Source organism: Convolutriloba macropyga, chromosome 6 (assembly GCF_964194025.1).
Source record: "Convolutriloba macropyga chromosome 6, txConMacr16.3, whole genome shotgun sequence".
In the NCBI taxonomy this organism is placed as follows: Eukaryota; Metazoa; Xenacoelomorpha; order Acoela; family Convolutidae; genus Convolutriloba; species Convolutriloba macropyga.
In genome coordinates, this window is record NC_134473.1 from 41,742,181 (window position 1) to 41,759,049 (window position 16,869).

General features: G+C 33.6%; 2 protein-coding genes across 2 annotated transcripts in view; one reads left to right on the plus strand and one right to left on the minus strand.

Moving 5' to 3' along the window:
- LOC142341689 (trace amine-associated receptor 7c-like) overlaps nucleotides 1-16,869 on the minus strand; it is an 84,205-nt gene that overhangs the window by 58,465 nt on the left and 8,871 nt on the right. The window lies entirely within an intron of this gene.
- The window catches only part of LOC142341690 (armadillo-like helical domain-containing protein 3), a 153,934-nt gene that overhangs the window by 9,394 nt on the left and 127,671 nt on the right, over nucleotides 1-16,869 (plus strand). Inside the window, exon 2 of the mRNA XM_075392842.1 lies at nucleotides 8,861-9,049. Within this exon, the coding sequence (XP_075248957.1) occupies nucleotides 8,861-9,049 (189 nt within the window). The remainder of the gene's footprint in view (nucleotides 1-8,860; nucleotides 9,050-16,869) is intronic.

Below are 16,869 nucleotides of genomic sequence, written 5' to 3' on the forward strand. Positions count from 1 at the left end.
ACCAAAATAATGCATGCCTCTAAAATAAGTAACAGTTGACCTTTTTGAGGAAAAGACACAGATGCCTTGTGTCATTTTCAAACAATGGACATTTCTGACACCTTTCATTGATCCAGAAATGATGCAGAGACTGATGACATAAACAGTACAAAGTAGTCAAACGTGTCTGTTGTATGAATAATGTATTTCAAGTACGTATCAGCTAATTAGGGTAAAAACATCTATTTGTTCCAACCCCACCTAGTCATGAGAAGGAACTATATGCTGAACTTTTTTGTTCAGTCAATTTTCGCCGATCGATATATTTGACGTAGAAAGACATAAGTATTGTTAAAAAAGCTCATCTTGAGTAGAATAGGTACTTAAAAAGAATTTTCCTGATTTTTAGTTGCTCTTGAACGCAGTTCATAGCAATTATAGTAAACGTGTGTGTCTTTTTTTTATGCAAATTTTTCGCTTGACAGTTTTGCGCTTTTCTTCTAGAACATTCTTTGACTTCTCAAGTGACTTTTTCACGCTTTCGTTCTTCATTTTTGAGTGATCTCTATTGCTCTGAAGTAAAGCTAATATAAATTCGGTTGCGGAATAAGTGAGGTATGTGCTCTGTAGCTCAGTGGTTAGAAGTTGTGGCTGTGGATCGGGAGGGCAGTGGTTCGAATCCCGGCGGAGGAAAAATTTTTTTGCACCCATAATTTGATCTAGGCTAAAGCCCCTGAATTAAATTGCCTCGCCTGTCGTTCAAGAGCAATTCTTCCGACATTTGTCGGTTTATGTTTTTATATCGAAGAGTTATCGAGGTCTAAAGTTTTGTTCACATTAGGCTTATTTCGATTGTTTTTGTTCACTTTTTCCATAATTTCATCTTTTCATAATTTTTTTTCAAGATTGTTTTTGTTCATAATCTTTTCATAATCTTTTCAAGATTGTTTTTGTTCACTTTTTCCATAATTTCATCTTTTCATAATTTTTCCGTAATTTTGTTATATTTTGCGAAAAGATGTTAAAAATTAAATAGTTGTTCTATTGGTTTTATCTTAAGAAATGTAGGAAGATTTTTTAAACTTCTTGATCTGACTTGCAAAAATGTTGGCTGGAATTTAAAAATTTGGCTTTTTCAGAAAGAAAAATGGCAGCAAATACGCTTTTTTAACCGCATTTTGTAAAAATTTACCTTAAGTGCAGATCGAAAAACTGCTGAAACATCAATTTTTGTTACCTTAAACAGGGTTATCTTACTTTTGCTTTCTATGACAGCTTTGAATTTAAAAACTTCTTGGGCTTTTCACTAGTTTAAATGATATTTAACCAAATTTAGCCATTTTTTATAATTATGTTTCATTAAATTGGATATTTTTGTTTTTCCGTGAACTTAACTATGATTTAAATCCAGAAGTTGCTGCCCGAGCATTTTAGAGAGAGATTATTATATTATGTGCGGCAACTTGAATTCCTTATTCAGTGTTTTTCTGTTCATATTTCTCAAGCTGAAACAATAAGAGAAAAACACTATTTTGTAGCTCTCAGGATTTAGTATTCATTTCTAAAAAAATATCAGAAATTTTAAAAAAGGGAGAATATTTTAATATTTCGAAGGAAATATTAATATGTGAAAAACACTATTTTGTAGCTCTCAGGATCTAGTAGTAATTTCTAAAAATATCAGAAATTTTAAAAAGGGAGAATATTTTAATATTTCCAAGGAAAAATCAAAAATGTGAAAAACATCGCAGGGGGGTATGTAAGTATATTCGATATCAATTGGCTGGAATCAATTAGTCGACAGAAAAATCTTTCTCAAGATCAAATTTAACACCATCCCACCCCCTCCAAATTGTAAAAAATGAGCGAAAGAAGTAGGATTTATGGATATAGGGGTAAAAAAAAGTTGCTTGACGTGTTGGTTTAAAGTAAATATTTGACGTTTACGAGGGCTGAAGTCTTAAAACGTTAACGACGAGTGGCAATTTATATGCTTACTTGTTATATACCATTGGTATATGCTTCATTGCGCACTTTATTATGGCAAGGAGGTGTTTGTCTCAAACCCTACGCGCTTAAGCCATTAATTAATTCAAGTCAGGAAGCTATAACGGCCTCGAAGTCAGTGATTTGTTTGTTCACGCCCGACTATTTTCAATTCTTTACCTAATGTAAATTGCACTTTTTGAGGTTCAACTAATCACGCATCAATTGCAAATTCCTTCAAAAGTGCTATAGACTCTTTTGTAAATTCAACTGCAAAAGACGAGCAACATCAAAAGAACATTGTGTCTCAAAAATGTGACTTGAATGGAAAAATTTGTCTTTTGTGGTTGGGAGCATAGACCGTTCAAATTTCGTTTGAAACAATATTTAAAGGTTCAATGTTCAAAGAAACGAGCAAAGTGTAAATTGGATTTTAAAAGCAGATTTGTCTGAAGAACGTTTTGCAAGTGTGCTTACTGTGCAACATATTTTTAATTGGCAATTTTCTCTGATTCTTATTTTATAGTTTTTAGATCCTTGCCGCATCTCCTTATTATAAATGAAATGCATTCACATAAGCGATTGTTCACATCAAGGCATCATGGTACGGTTTGAAGTATGGCTAAAATTTGAGTTGTCCCTGTAAAATTTGTTGAATAAATTTTCGCTGCTTCTAATTCTTCAGATTTTAATGATGAATGTTAATATCTTGATACCTGATGAAACTTCATCAATGCATTAATCACTAAGCCGAGTTGGCTCAGACGAATGAAAATCAATACAATCATTATCAGGGCGCAATTTACCTCTTAAGCGTTAATTCAGTGTTTTCCGAGAAATGCATAAATTGAAAGGAATCACATTCAAGTTTCGTTATAATATATAGACCCCTGTTTGAGCAACAGATTCTTAGCGGTTTGAAAACAAGTGAAAGCAAAAAATTTGTTATGATAGCTCACGTTATGGTATCAAAATTAAGGCATTCAATGTTTTTTTGCTCTAAATAATATTGAATTTCTGAGTGGTTTTATCGCTCAGCAAAAAATTAACAATTTGAACTATTTGACCAAAAATTTCCGCAAAAAAAACTTTGTTTGTTTTCCCAAACTTTAAAAAAAGCCCCTGGACTGTTTCTATGTATTCTGCTGGTTACAGAATATTTTTTGAATAATCTTTTGCTTTATCGGAAAAAAATTGATTGGTAATCGAGGACTTCAGGCAATTTAGAGCAATCAAAAATAGCAAAAATCAAATTTGAAAATAAAAAACTAAAATCAGAAAATTGTATTCTATTCTAATTTCGTTAGTTTTTCTTTTTGTGAATAATGTTTAATATTTCGAGGAATTACCCAATTCAGTATTTTCAAAAGCTTGGAGACGTAAGAAAGCCGTTTCATGAGATAAACATTAAATCAATCAAAATCATTACTGAAAAGTAACGATGGAAATCTTTTCTTACCCTATTTTGTATTGTTTATTTTCTCAGATGTGATTGTTCAAACTAAGCGCCTCTGGAATATTAAAATGAAGATTAATTTGATATTTGGAGAGTTTCTGGATCGTCAGGTTGAAAAATTTAAAATGCAATTATTCATAGCTTTTTGAAAATTAAATGAAATTTATTTTTCACTTCTCTGTTATGGATTCGCTCTTCGTTTTGATGATTTCCAGTCCTTGGTCATTTTTTGGAAATTGAAAAACAAAGTAATTTTTGACGGCGAAACTTGTCATGAAGAAAAGTTAACTTTCTTTTCTTTTCAGTTCACTTAAAAAAAATTAAAATTTCCTATTTCTTTAAAAATACTCTTAAAATAGTGAAAAAGCCAAAACCTAAATTTATCTGATAGCTGGCAATCCTTGACGGCACCTAATAAGAGCCCTTAACGAAAGATTTCATCGAACTTGTAAATATAGACACAATTAGACGCAGAATGCAAAAACTGTCAGAAATTTTCGTTAAGAAATTAGAAAACTTACTAATTATTTGCTTCCAAATTGCGATTTTTCACAAAATTATTATCACAAACACAAGGTTGAGGTTGTGATTCTTAAATTTTGATGGTGACCCGCCTGCGAGAATTATAAAAATTTCGATCATGCTCATCAAACATCAAAAATGACAACAAATTTCGATAAACTTCTAAATATTAATTTCAATTTTACTGTCAATTTTATTATTACTGATATAGTTGCCTGAAAAACTCACACCTTGTTTTCCAGAAACAAGAATCTAGACTCAATTGATTTTCGATGACCAGGTGCCAGATTGAGTATTTGAAAAAAATTGGTTGCAATGCTTGTGTTTGTGTGTTTTTGTGGGTGTACATTTGTCTGTGCTGGTTTTTGAAATGCGTGTGGTATGTATGTGTATGAGAGAGGGGAAAGAGATATCTAGTCTGATAGTTAGTTCCTTCAATTGCTGGGCACAATTAGCGGCAGATTGCAAAAACTGTCGGAAAACATGAAAAAAAAAGAATTTTTCAAGAATTTTTTTCTCCCATTTTGTTCATGAAACATCAAAAATGAGAAAATGATCTGAAAAACTTCAAAAAGTTCATTTTCAATTTGTTATTGGTTTCACTATTACCGATACAATTGCCTCATGAAGTCGACAACTGATTTTTCGAAAAATAATAATAAAGACGTACGGTGATGAAACTTGAGCAAAGAGCCGATGACAAAATAAATTTTTCAAAATGTTGTTTTTGGTGTCGGTGTTTGTATTTGTGTTTGCGTGTGTTTGTAATATTGTGATTTTTGTGTGTAATAGCGACCGTGAGAATGAGGTATCTAGTCCGAGAGAGTTGATTTCTTTAAATTTTAGATACAAGTAGTGGCAGATTGAAAAAACTGTCAGCAATCATAAAAAATTAGAAAAAATTACTTAATATTTTCTGCAAATTGCGGCTTTAAGTTAGTCCAAAGCTCAATTTTTTTTAGTTTTTAGATCTCACTGATGACACTTTTGCGAGATTTCAAAAAATTAGTAAACTTTAAAGACTTTAGAAAGTTACATTTCAAACTTAAATTAAATGTGTCAAAATTATTAATTTTACCAATAAAATTGCCCCCAAAATTCCACATGTAGTTTGTCTGCCTAAATAAGATGGCTTTTTTTGCTTCAAACAGTGCAAGTAATTTTCTCCAAAACATATCGGATGGATACCACAAGTTCCTTTCTGATAGCACAACAGTTTATCCGACAGATAAGATTGTTTTTGCAAATTTGATAGGTATTTTGGAACATTCTGCGCTACGCACAGACTCGCTCGATCCGCCTTGTTTGTATTATTGCGTGGTTGCGTTGAGACCAATTTCATCTGGATCGAATAAAATTTCGATCACATTTTTTGTCGTTAACTTCTTGAGGTTTATTTGGTCCAATTTGATCTCATTCAGAATTTGAAGAGTTCAATTGGCGGAAGTTTACAAAGATACATCAGATAAAACGTTCCCCAACTGGTCTCTGGTTTTTAGTTTAAATCATTGTTCTAATCGAATGATAAGCTCTAACAACATTTAAGGCCCCTTAGAGAATTTAAAGCAAGCTACAATAGAACTGAACTGCTGTTGTTTGAGAATTATTCGCCCGATTCTAGTTTCCTACATTTAATCGGATTCTTTTCCGAAAAGATCGCAGGATATGGAGAGCAAGCTCACCGTAATGTGTTACGAACAAAGTGTTCTAGTAGTCAGAGAAATGAAATCTTTGTCAATTTTATTATCTTTTTTTAATTCAATGCCCTATAAGTGAGACATTAAAATGCGTTTCAGAGATGCAAATGTCAATTTTCTCATTACTGAAGAAAAGTATTTAAAACATAGACCTCCAGGTTGATTCATAAAGTTAACTTTAAAGTTTTCTTGGCGCTGCATCTCTGGAAGAATTCCGTTTCATGTGTAAAAGTGTGAAATGTGCAGACTATTTACTGAGAGAGCCGGCTAACATATGATGTTTCATTAAAATACTGGATTCAATTTCAGGGCGTCGATTTGCTAAAAAAGCAAAATCAATAGAATGAAATGCTGTTGAACGAAAAAGGCCCAAGACATTGAAATTGTTGTCTACGCGTTCTCTTATTGTGAAAAAACGTCTTTACAAAATGCTAAACGCTCTTTGAGTTATTTGGTCTAATATTATTTTTAAAAAATTCGTGATAAATTAAATTAGCCAAAACATTTCCAGCATAAGCATCGAAATATTATTTAAAACCAAAATGGGCACAAATTCGTGTTTCTTGGGAAGAAATTAGATAATTTGGTATGCATTCATTGGAAAAGCAAATTTTCTCACTTGCAACCCAAATTTTTCACTTGCGTTGAGGCAACGATAGCTTGTGTAGTTCAAATTGTGATAATAATCACAGAGAAAAGCTTGCGTAATTAAAATTGTGATAATGACAGAGAAATCCAATGTTTTGGATTAATGTCGTTTTTCTTGTTGAAAATTTAAGTTTGTTTGGTTTGCAGTTGTAACACTGATCTGATTCAAACGTTCTGTCGATTTTTTTTTTCATTTTTTATTCATCTCATTTTTGCTGCGACATCGTAGAACGTTCAATGCCTTCCTGGATGTTTGTTTTTTGATGAAATGTGCTATGATCGTAATGTTTCATTTCTCACTTGCGGAGAGACAACATTAGCTTGCGTAATTCAAATTTTGATAATAGTGAGACAAAGGCCAATTTCTCGTAAGATGAAATTGAAATTGTTTGACAAGAGGTATTTTACATTGTTCGATATAAAGGTGGCTAAAGGATTGAAACTGTGATAGATGAAAAAGAACAAAGGAATGAGTCATAGTTCAAGTTCGAGAGCTGACCAGTTGGTGTAATTGTTAGAGTACTATTTGGAAAAGTAAAAGATGCTGGTTATTTTATTGTGAAATATTGTCCGAACAAAATGCTAAACGCTCTTTGAGTTGTTTGGTCTAATATTAATTAGGAATTAGCTAAAACATTTCCAGCCTCAGCATCGAAATATTAGTTTTAGCGGAAGTGGGCACAATGTTTTTTTTTGGAATAAATTTGAAAACTTGGCATGCACTTATTGCTAAAGCAACCAGAATTTGTCAAATTTTTTGAAAGTGTATTATCCCTTAACGACAAATGCTTCTTTAGGTAATGATTACTGCTATTACTATTACGATATTTAATTGCTCTTGAACGAAGCTCATAGCAATTATTGTAAACGTGTGTGTCTTTTTTTATGAAAAATTTTTTCTGGACGTTTTTGACTTTTTGAGTGATTTTTACGGCCTTGACTTTTAGCGTTTCGGGTGATCTAAAATTTTCTCGCCATCACATTTTCAAGCAGCTGGATTCAATTGGCGGCAATTTAATACTAAAAGTCAATTGAAAATTGCGCCGAAAATGGTGCTATTTTTCACTTTAAATCTTAATGTGGTATATGTTAACCTCTACTGTGATTATTTGAAGCCCACTATTGAACTGCGTAGTCCCATTTATGCTTCCCCTCCCCGTCGACTGAAGCAAGCTGCAATTGATTAGAGCTCCCACTAGTCGTTCGAGAGCAATTCTTCCGACGTTTAGTCGGTTATGTTTAATTTGTTAATTTTAAGGAAACAACCATTTATGTTAGAAAATTAGTGGGTAAAGCTTAAAATTATGGCAAATTAGCTGAATTGTGACAAAATTTTGAACTTCAAAACAAAAACATGGAAAAGATATAAGCGAATAAACTTTTTCTAAACTTGACGTGGCTTTTTACGTGTACCGCCCACAACTGTCTGGACGAAATATATTGGTTGATCCGAATAATGAAAAAAAAACAAGTGGAGCAAGATTTAGAACTCGGTTTGTATTAATGCAGATTTTCTTGTTGTTGAAAATTTAAGTTTTTTTGGTCTGCAGTTGTAACTCTTCTGTCGATTTTTTTCAATTTTTGTTTATCTCATTTTTGCTGAGACATCATAAAACGTTCAATTCTTTCCTGGAGGTTTGTTTTTATGATGAAATGCGCTGTGAATGAAATATTTCATTTCGCACTTGCCTAGAGACAGAGTTAGCTTGCGTAATTCAATTTGTAATAATAATTAAAAAGAAAATCCAATGGTAGATGTTGCATAAGATGAAATTGAAATTGTTTGACAAAAAGTTCTTTCCGTTCATCGATATAAAGGTGTCTAAAGGATCGAAACTTTGATGGATAATAAAGAACAAAGGAACGAGTCTTAGCTCAAATTCGAGAGCTGAGGAACAGTTGGTGTAATTCTTAGCGCATCAATTACAAAAGTAAGAGATGCTGGTTCAAATCCAGTACTGATGCTGCATTTCACAGCACAGACACCTGCTTAGATCTCTCCAACAGGTTATTGACCCAGCAACCGGTCTCTGAGCTTAGCCATCAAATAGATAAAAGTGAAGTTGGTGATGCACAATTTGTGTGTTAGAAGTTTGAGAGAAAACAACCAAATGAAAATTGCGCATTTGACAATTCTGACATAGCTTGAGACAAAACTTTTCCTGTTCAAGGCTTACGCGTCTAGAGATGAAGCCTTGACGAAGAGAAAAGAACAAGAAAGTGGTTTATAAGAGACGCTCGGGAGCTTAAGATAAGTTGTAATGGGTTAATTTTTATGCTTGCGAGTAAGAGATGCTAGTTCTAATCTAGAACATGTCCATTTTCACACAAGTGGTACCTGTATTGACGGAAGTAGCCCAGATACAGAATGGTGTCGAATGGAATTTTGGAAATATAAAAAGAGAAATAGCCATGATTGTATATAGGCTAATAAATATTAACAGCATAATAATTAGACTACGATTGACTTAATAAAACGATGTTTCTCTCTCTATCTATCTCTATCTCTCTGTCTGTTTTTATATTTGTATTTATATCGCGAAAGCATAGACAGAACCTTCTTATGTTTTAGGTGCTAATGATTGTGTGGCTAAGGGCGAAAGTGGTACAGCAACGCCTACAGCAGCTGGAGGAACTGAGGAAATTTACTCGGCTGTCAGTTCTACCTCTGCTGCCTCTCTGAGTGCTTCAGAGGCCGAGCCAAGCAACATCCTCGTGTCATTCTTCGAGTACATGTCATACATCATGAATGACACTAAAGGTGCGTCTTGTTTCATTGCTCTGAGCTGTAATGTAACTATGCTTCCTGGCTCATACGGTATATATTTTTTTCAAATAAAATTGAGATATTGGAAATATTGATCGATTTATTTATTGGCAACCTCTGACCCGAAACGCCTTCAAAAGCGTTGCAATTTTCGAGTTTAATGTTTAAAATTTTTTTGAAACGGGATCAAGCTCATAGAAGGGTTTTCGGTTATACTTATGATAAGGCTTTGTCTTGCTCAAGTACCAATGTGATAACACTTTGGAGTTTCAAAATTCATTTTGATCAGAAATATATCTTGCTCTCGGAACAGTCCTGGTGCATTTTATTTTGAACGAACTAGTCTCGCCCCCTTTACGTTTTGATGATCTGAGTTGATCGAGTTCCTTGATCTCGGATAGACAGATTATCAATATCAGTATGTTTGACACATGTCTCTAATCAGAGAGTGAAGTTTCTTGCCCACTTTTTCTGGGCATCCTAGAAAATATTGATATCACTAAAAGGCTCTAAAAGTTTGCCTAGTAGTCAGCAAAAATTCTCCTTAGATTGAATTTTAGCTTTCAAAGAGTGTACGCAACGGTTTTCTCAAGCAAACACCTGTAAGTTTTTCATACATTGCATAGTCACGTTGTTATACTTATTTTGCTGTGGTTTTCCTTTTTTGTTGGAATCGTTGTATCATTTGTTTACAAAAAAGTTGTTAATAGCCGCCGCCAGCCTCTCAACGGCTATTATTTAGGCGCTCTCCTTTTTTACATTTCAAAGAATTTGAATTGTATTGGGGCGCTGTCTTTTTTTTAAGATCTGTTCTCTTATTTTCAGGATTTCTGAAGTCAAATTGGAGCAGTGATTGTGGTCACGCCGAAACAGGAAGTGAAGCGAGCGGTTCTGTGGCGTGATATTTGTTCAATCTAATTAAAAAGTAGAGTGAGAAAACGGTGTTTGAACAAAAGTTCGCTTTCTTTCTTGTGGTTTTTTGTTCACATGCGGCAATTTCACTTTGATTTTTACTGCTTTTTCGATTTTTTTGGATCGAGTTTTTTCTAAATGGTTTTCCCAATTCACTCATAGTCCATTCTAGGTATAGTTTTTGTTTAGTCAATGAAAAATTTTGAATTTTACGTCTGCTATGTCCTGCTATGTTTTTTTTAAATTCGCTTTGCCTGTTGATAACGTTTTTCGTAAGTTACATGATTCACGATTTTCCCGCTTGACTTCTGACCCACTTCACTCACTGTTTCAACTGAATAGATTTGAAGTTCTTTCACGTATTGAATTACGTAATGTAGTGAGCACGGTCAAAGTCAAAAGAGCAAAATCAAAAGAAACGGGATAAACATATAAAGCCCGGTCATTAAGTCATAATGCATTAGGTTATCAAAGTTCATTAAAGCGATTTCTAGCTGGCATTAGTATTATGCCTAAGAGCCTTCAGTTTAAAGGCTGAGTTAAGTGTTATTTTGGATTCTAACCGAATATTCAGAATCTTCACGCCAAATAAGAACACTTCGACACTTGGCAAAATTCTGTCAATTTCTATCTCTTAATTTTTTTTCTGTTTGTTTCAATCCCAATGTGCGTCATGCGGGTCAAGGGCGGCTATTGCCCGGCAATTTGCCTGCCCTGTTTGAAATTGGATACATTTGGAGGTCAAATGTGTTTTGTTTCGGAATAAATTCAAGCAATCCGCTATAAAGATGCTCTAAGGTTTTTACTATGCTGTCTAAATTGATCTTGTGAATTTATTGATTGTTTAGTGTTACTATTTTTGTTCATTGATGTCTGTCAGGCTTGAATAGCTGTTGCCTTGATGTTATAAGCTTCCTGTAGCTTGCTGTGGCCGGAATTAAAATGGACAGTAATCTCCAATTGCCCTACGCCGCTTGATGACGTAAAAAGGACAAAAAACAATAATTACAACTACATGACTACTAGTTACTTATGTTAGCAGCAGTTCTTGATACCAACATAGGCTATGTTCACTCTTGTAGCATTTGTTGTAGTGTGAGGGGTGAAAGGACCTTCCTTTAGGGACTTATTACCGAACTCTAATTGATTCTTCATCAAATAACAAAATAACAATTTCCTCAAATTACCCAATCCCTCCTACAACCCCCACCCCTCCCCGCCGACTGCTTGCTACCCCTCCATCCTGGTCGAGTGGAGTGGTGGGAAGGAGGGGGATATAACCTCCTCAATGTCCAAATTGCATCAGACCAATTACCCTCATTGTACTGTACTACAGGCCACATGACGAGGTAGAATTATGTAAATTATGCGCCTGACAATAATGCATAAATTATTCAATTTCACTCTTAAATGCTTTCCCTGCTCCCACTTAAGGAGAAATTCGTAGACCTGTACCCTGCCCTCACTAATAACCAACAAGTCATGTTTCACTCTACATAATGCTAGCCAAAGATGTTTTATCTGATACCTTGTGAATCCTATTAGCATTGCATAAATTGTCAACTCTTTATTCTAACCATTCTCAAATGTGGTTGTTTTATTCACATCAAGAGATTCTTACAAACCAACTGGAACAAAAATGCCTTTTTGATTTATTCGGCAATGAAATATGAGGAAAAATTAAATTTTTTATTAATCTGGCGATACTTTAAAGAAACTCTACTATACAAATTCGTGAAATGCTTTTTATATTCTTAAAATGTTCTCCTGAGAAATAACAAATATTTGCTCTTGACGTAAGTTGAGGAAAAATCGATCTGTACGTAAAAACAATCAAACAAATACAGTCTAATTTGTTTCTTTTGAAGTTTTGGTTTGTGTTTTTCATTAAAGCACAAAAATATGAAGGCTCAAAGGTGTTGAGAAATTTGGCGAAAAAAAGTTGAACTTTCTTTTCCTTTAAGCCCTCGAGTTGTAGCTTGTATATTTGATGTCGATAAATATTTCGTTTCAAGTTTTCATTTTTGCTAATGATTCGTTTTGCAAAATGTCAAAGTATACTGAGGTTTGCCCGAGTATGACGAGTTAACTGACTCTAAAATTTGTTTTTTCGATGAACGATGTTTTGATTTGATGTTAGTGGGGCATGGGATATTAGGCGAAAACTCGATTGGAACAACACATTTTTTTAGCCATTAGGCAACAATTTTGAACAAAAGTTTTGTGGACATTAGGTGAATACCAATTAAAACACTTAAAAGACTTCCAAAATCCATTTGACGCTATAAAGTACTCAAGTGTCCAACAATTGTCTTTACATGAAAATGGTTTAGCAAAACACATGTAAAATGTACTACTTTTCAAACTTGTCCATCAATTATACAGCCCTCGGTAATATTCGGCCGAAAGAATTTGCAAAAAAAATATGGGGAAAAAGTAGAGAACATCAATAAAGTTTATATTACTTTTTTTTTAAAAAATTAGCGTTTTGATTAGGTCCGGCCAGCAATTTAAGCCATATTTTTCTCGATTTTTCCTACACCCCATTCAAGATAAAGCAATGAATCATGTTTTCCACTCTTGCCTCCTTATTTTTTACCAAATACTTTTGCCCAAACGTTAGCGAAAGTCAAAATAGTTAGCAAAAATGGTACTGTTTACATGTGCTTTGTTTACTGACTCTGATGTGAAGACAATTATTAGGGACTTTTGAGTACCGTATGGTGTCAACTTGATTTTAAAGTGCCGCATTAAGTGTTTTAATTGGTGTTCTCCTAATGTCCACAAAACTATAGTTCAAAGTTTTTTGCCTTATGATTGCAACGTTTGTTCTCGTCTAATGGAGTTTTTGCCTAATATCCTACGCTCTGTTGTATTATTTCTACTGAATTTTTCATCGTAAAGCTTTGTGAAGTATTTTTCATTTCGGTAAAATTTTACTGGATCTGCTGAAAGTAGTTTACACACGTAATTCAAACTGTACGCTTGCTTATGCAATGCAAAAAAATTTAAGCAATGATAAATCCAAAGTCTCTTCAGGTTACATATCAAGCGATGATTATTCAAATAAAAAGAGGCTCGCGCGTCAGTGCGTTAGCACAGTTCCTTCCCGCCTTCTCTTGAAAGGAATAATTAAAAGTTCTTTATACTTTGAGCACATAAAGCACCAATACAAACCCCAACATGAAGAAATTTTTTGATTTTAGGTTCACTCAATGAAACCCTTTTTTTACGTCTCCGCGTTTTGGAATATACGAAAAATGGTTTGCAAAACAGCTGAAGAATTTAGAAAATACTACATTTTCTGCTTTTAAGAGCGCTAAATTGCCTAAACTCTTCTATTTTTCGTTTGGTACAGACAAATATTGGCTCCTACAAAATTTTTAATTAGCCGAAAAAAAGACGGGGAAAATTTTTAAACAAATTTTTGGAGAAAAAAAAACAAAATTGACGTTCAAATATTTTTGGTCAAATAGGTAAAATCGTTAGGTTTGAGGCTGGAAAATGCAAAGAATAAATCGTGACAATCAAAAATCTTTTTAACCTAACTAATATTAATTCAAATTTCTCCGTTTGTTTTCATCTTAAATTTCGACGCAATCTCACACAATTACCTTTTCACCTTTTCGTTTTTCCTTCGAAATTTTCTCTTCGAAATGTTTCCCTTTCTATAATTTCTGATATTTTTTTATGTAAAGGAATGCTAGATCCTGATAGCTACAATATACAAAATAGTGTTTTTTTTTCTGTACGATGTGTGACTAAAGAAAAAAGCGATCTCGCAATGATATATATATATATATATATATATATATATATATATATATATATATTTTGTATGAAGTAAATATATATATGTATATGTAGAATATGATCAGCGATCAAAATCCGAAAGTTAATGAGTGAAAGCAGTGTTGCTTGTAAATTACCAAAGTGCTTCTAAAAAACTACAATTGAAAATTCAAAAAATTCTTTTGAAAAACACAAGTATTTAGTGACTTGTTTATGATTTTTGAACTCAATAGTCCAAACTGAGGCGGTAATTGCAGCTTTATGTCGTTTTTCGTTCAGATGAGTTGTTTTCTGTTTCATAGCTCTTCGATTAACCAAATTTTCAATGAGTGTTGACAAACTCAATGAGTTTTGATTTTAAGGGTCTAATTACCGGATCAGCTATTACAACCAGGATTTTTGAGCTCCTATATTTTTTTACTTCCTCCGCCATTTAGGACCTTTTTAGCAACCTAGAGAGCATCTGAACTTCTTCCATCATATATTGTTAGGCTAATTTATATTTGCATTCTTTAATCCTGATTATTTGCACTTCTGACCTTTATGTGATTATAACTATTGTTATTTTGCAAATGTTTTGGCCATTTGTTTCATTTTGTGCTCTTAAGCCTATTGTTTTGCAAGAGTTTGTTTTGTGCGTCTGATTAAGAGAAACTAGAGTACGAAAGGCAAGAGAAGGGGGCCGTTTATCCATCTCGTAGGATTAACACGTATATCGCCGTGATGTATTCGATTTTTGTAATATCCATAATTTGTACGTCCTTTTTTAAAAGTTAATTATCGATGTTTCTTTTTTGGGTCATACTGATTTCCGGTTTGGTTTCTATGTCCAAATAGAGCATTCGTCTTGAACGCGGGTTATTAAAGATCGAATGGAAAGGAAGGTAGTTGAATATGGCGTGGGGGAGTTTTGGGGTCGAGCTAAAATCAATATCGGCCTTTTCCCATTTTCTTTGCCTTGGATGTGCTTTTTTCACTCATTCTGCATTAGTTGTGTGAATAATGGTGGATTTAGTCAATTAGCTGGCTACTTGTTCCTCTGGTCTGTGGCTGCTTATGGTCTTTTAGTGAATCTCGGGTTCTAGTTGTGTGCCCGCCTGTCTAAGTTGACCGTAATAAGTTAGCATACGGCCCTTAATGGCGCGCAGGCATTGCATTTCTTCTTGCTTACTCTCTCTTTATCTCCCTTTGTTTCTTCTCTGTCTTATTTGCGGTTAGCCGCTGGTTATCTTGGGCATGTAATAACTTAAGTTAGGAAGGATCAATAACTTATCCGTGGAGTCTTTTTGAACAATAAATGCAGTTCCGAAGAGACCCCTCCCCAAAGGCTACCAGACAGGCTGCTATTGTGGAAACTCTGTTCAAAAGTCTTTTTCTGGTTCTATATATAACTTCATGTGGGGAGAGGGGCATCAGACTGGTGTGTAAAAGGCTGCTATGCCTTTTGGCGGCACTAGACAATTAGAATGAAGTTAAGAGGCAAAAGGAGCTCATTTGGAAACAATTCGGAATTCCCAAATCATGATCAAACGCATCCATAATTTATGGGAGCACAAAAATACTCTAGACTAGTCCATCAGGGTTCATTTCCACATGTTAAGAAAAACTCATCTGTTGCTTGGTAATGATTTTGCATGACTAATCATTAGCAAGATCAATACATTGTGCTAAATGGAAACTTTGTATCTCTGATGGTATTCTCAGATCCGGGATGTCTTTATTGAATTCTAGAAATGTGCGATGGACGACCTCCTTAGGTAACTTTGTTGATGGAAAAATTTTGCTGCTACGATGTACATAAACGAGCTTATTTAGCGTATTTTTTGGGTTCTGAGGAAATGAACATTGTCAGCTAAAATATTGTTTGTCAGCTAAATATTTTTTATCTCCGAGTGAAGATAATTACAAATTCTATGAATAAGATTTTGACATAAAGGTAATATGAAAAAAATAATTGCCACTCTTGAGTTTTTGCCAAAGTCTTGCAAGAAATCTTTAAAAAAATATGCTTTATGATTTGAATTATACGGACAAAATCTGTGTTGATTATCTGCAATTAACTAAAGGAATGAAAAAAACTTAATTCTCAATTAACTGAATTTCAATCAAAAGTATGCTAGTTCTTGTGACCGCGACAGAAACGAACTCGTCATTTGAAATTTAATAACTGACTGTTTTGGCTCAAAATGGAGACAAAGAGACTCGGTAATCGGTAATGTGCGTTAGCACATAATGTTTCGACCGCACTTATACTTAATTGGGGCTTAATTGTCTACCAAATGAGGAAGAGATAGAAAAAATATCAGATACTGATCAAAAATAATTGTTCTAAAAAATTGTTCTGATAAAAAACTGATATGTTCAATTGTGCATTCTTTTTGGCCAGTAATAAGGTATATGACCCGCCAATAAAATGAAAGAGCAAGAAAAAGACCCTCAAACATGGGAAAATTTCCAAAAATTAAGAATTTTTTGAAGACGCGTTGTATCAAAGCAGAAACCATTACTTAGAATGCGAAGCCAGAATAATTATTGAACTTTTATTCATTAGAAATCGATGCAACCTGTCCGTGCTGACCTGAGGCTATAAGTTGAACAAGGAAGAAAACTGTCGCAAAGCTCAATAATCCAATATATATTTTGAAAATATGTATTTAGCAGTCGAAAGGACCATAAGCTTCCGACTAAAAATTTCGACAGGTTTCCTTGAAAGTCTTGAGGGAACCAATGGGATCTCTCATTAGAAAGCCTTAATTTTAATTTTTCCTTAACAAAAAGTACAAATGCAAACATTCTTTCAAAACACAGACTGTATACAATCCGAAATTTTGTTTGACTTTAAAAAACAACGATTATAACAAAACTAGCCTGGTTATTGCTATTCGTCTATTCGAAACAAATAATTGCTCCAAATATTGTGTAAATAAAAAAAAATTGACAAAAAATCAATATATTCTTTCAAAAGGCAAAAATTCTTTCAAAACACAGACAGCATACAATCCGAAATTTTGTTTGACTTTAAAAAAACAACGATTATAACAAAACTAGCCTGGTTATTGCTATTCGTCTATTCGAAACAAATAATTGCTGCAAATGTTGTGTAAATAAAA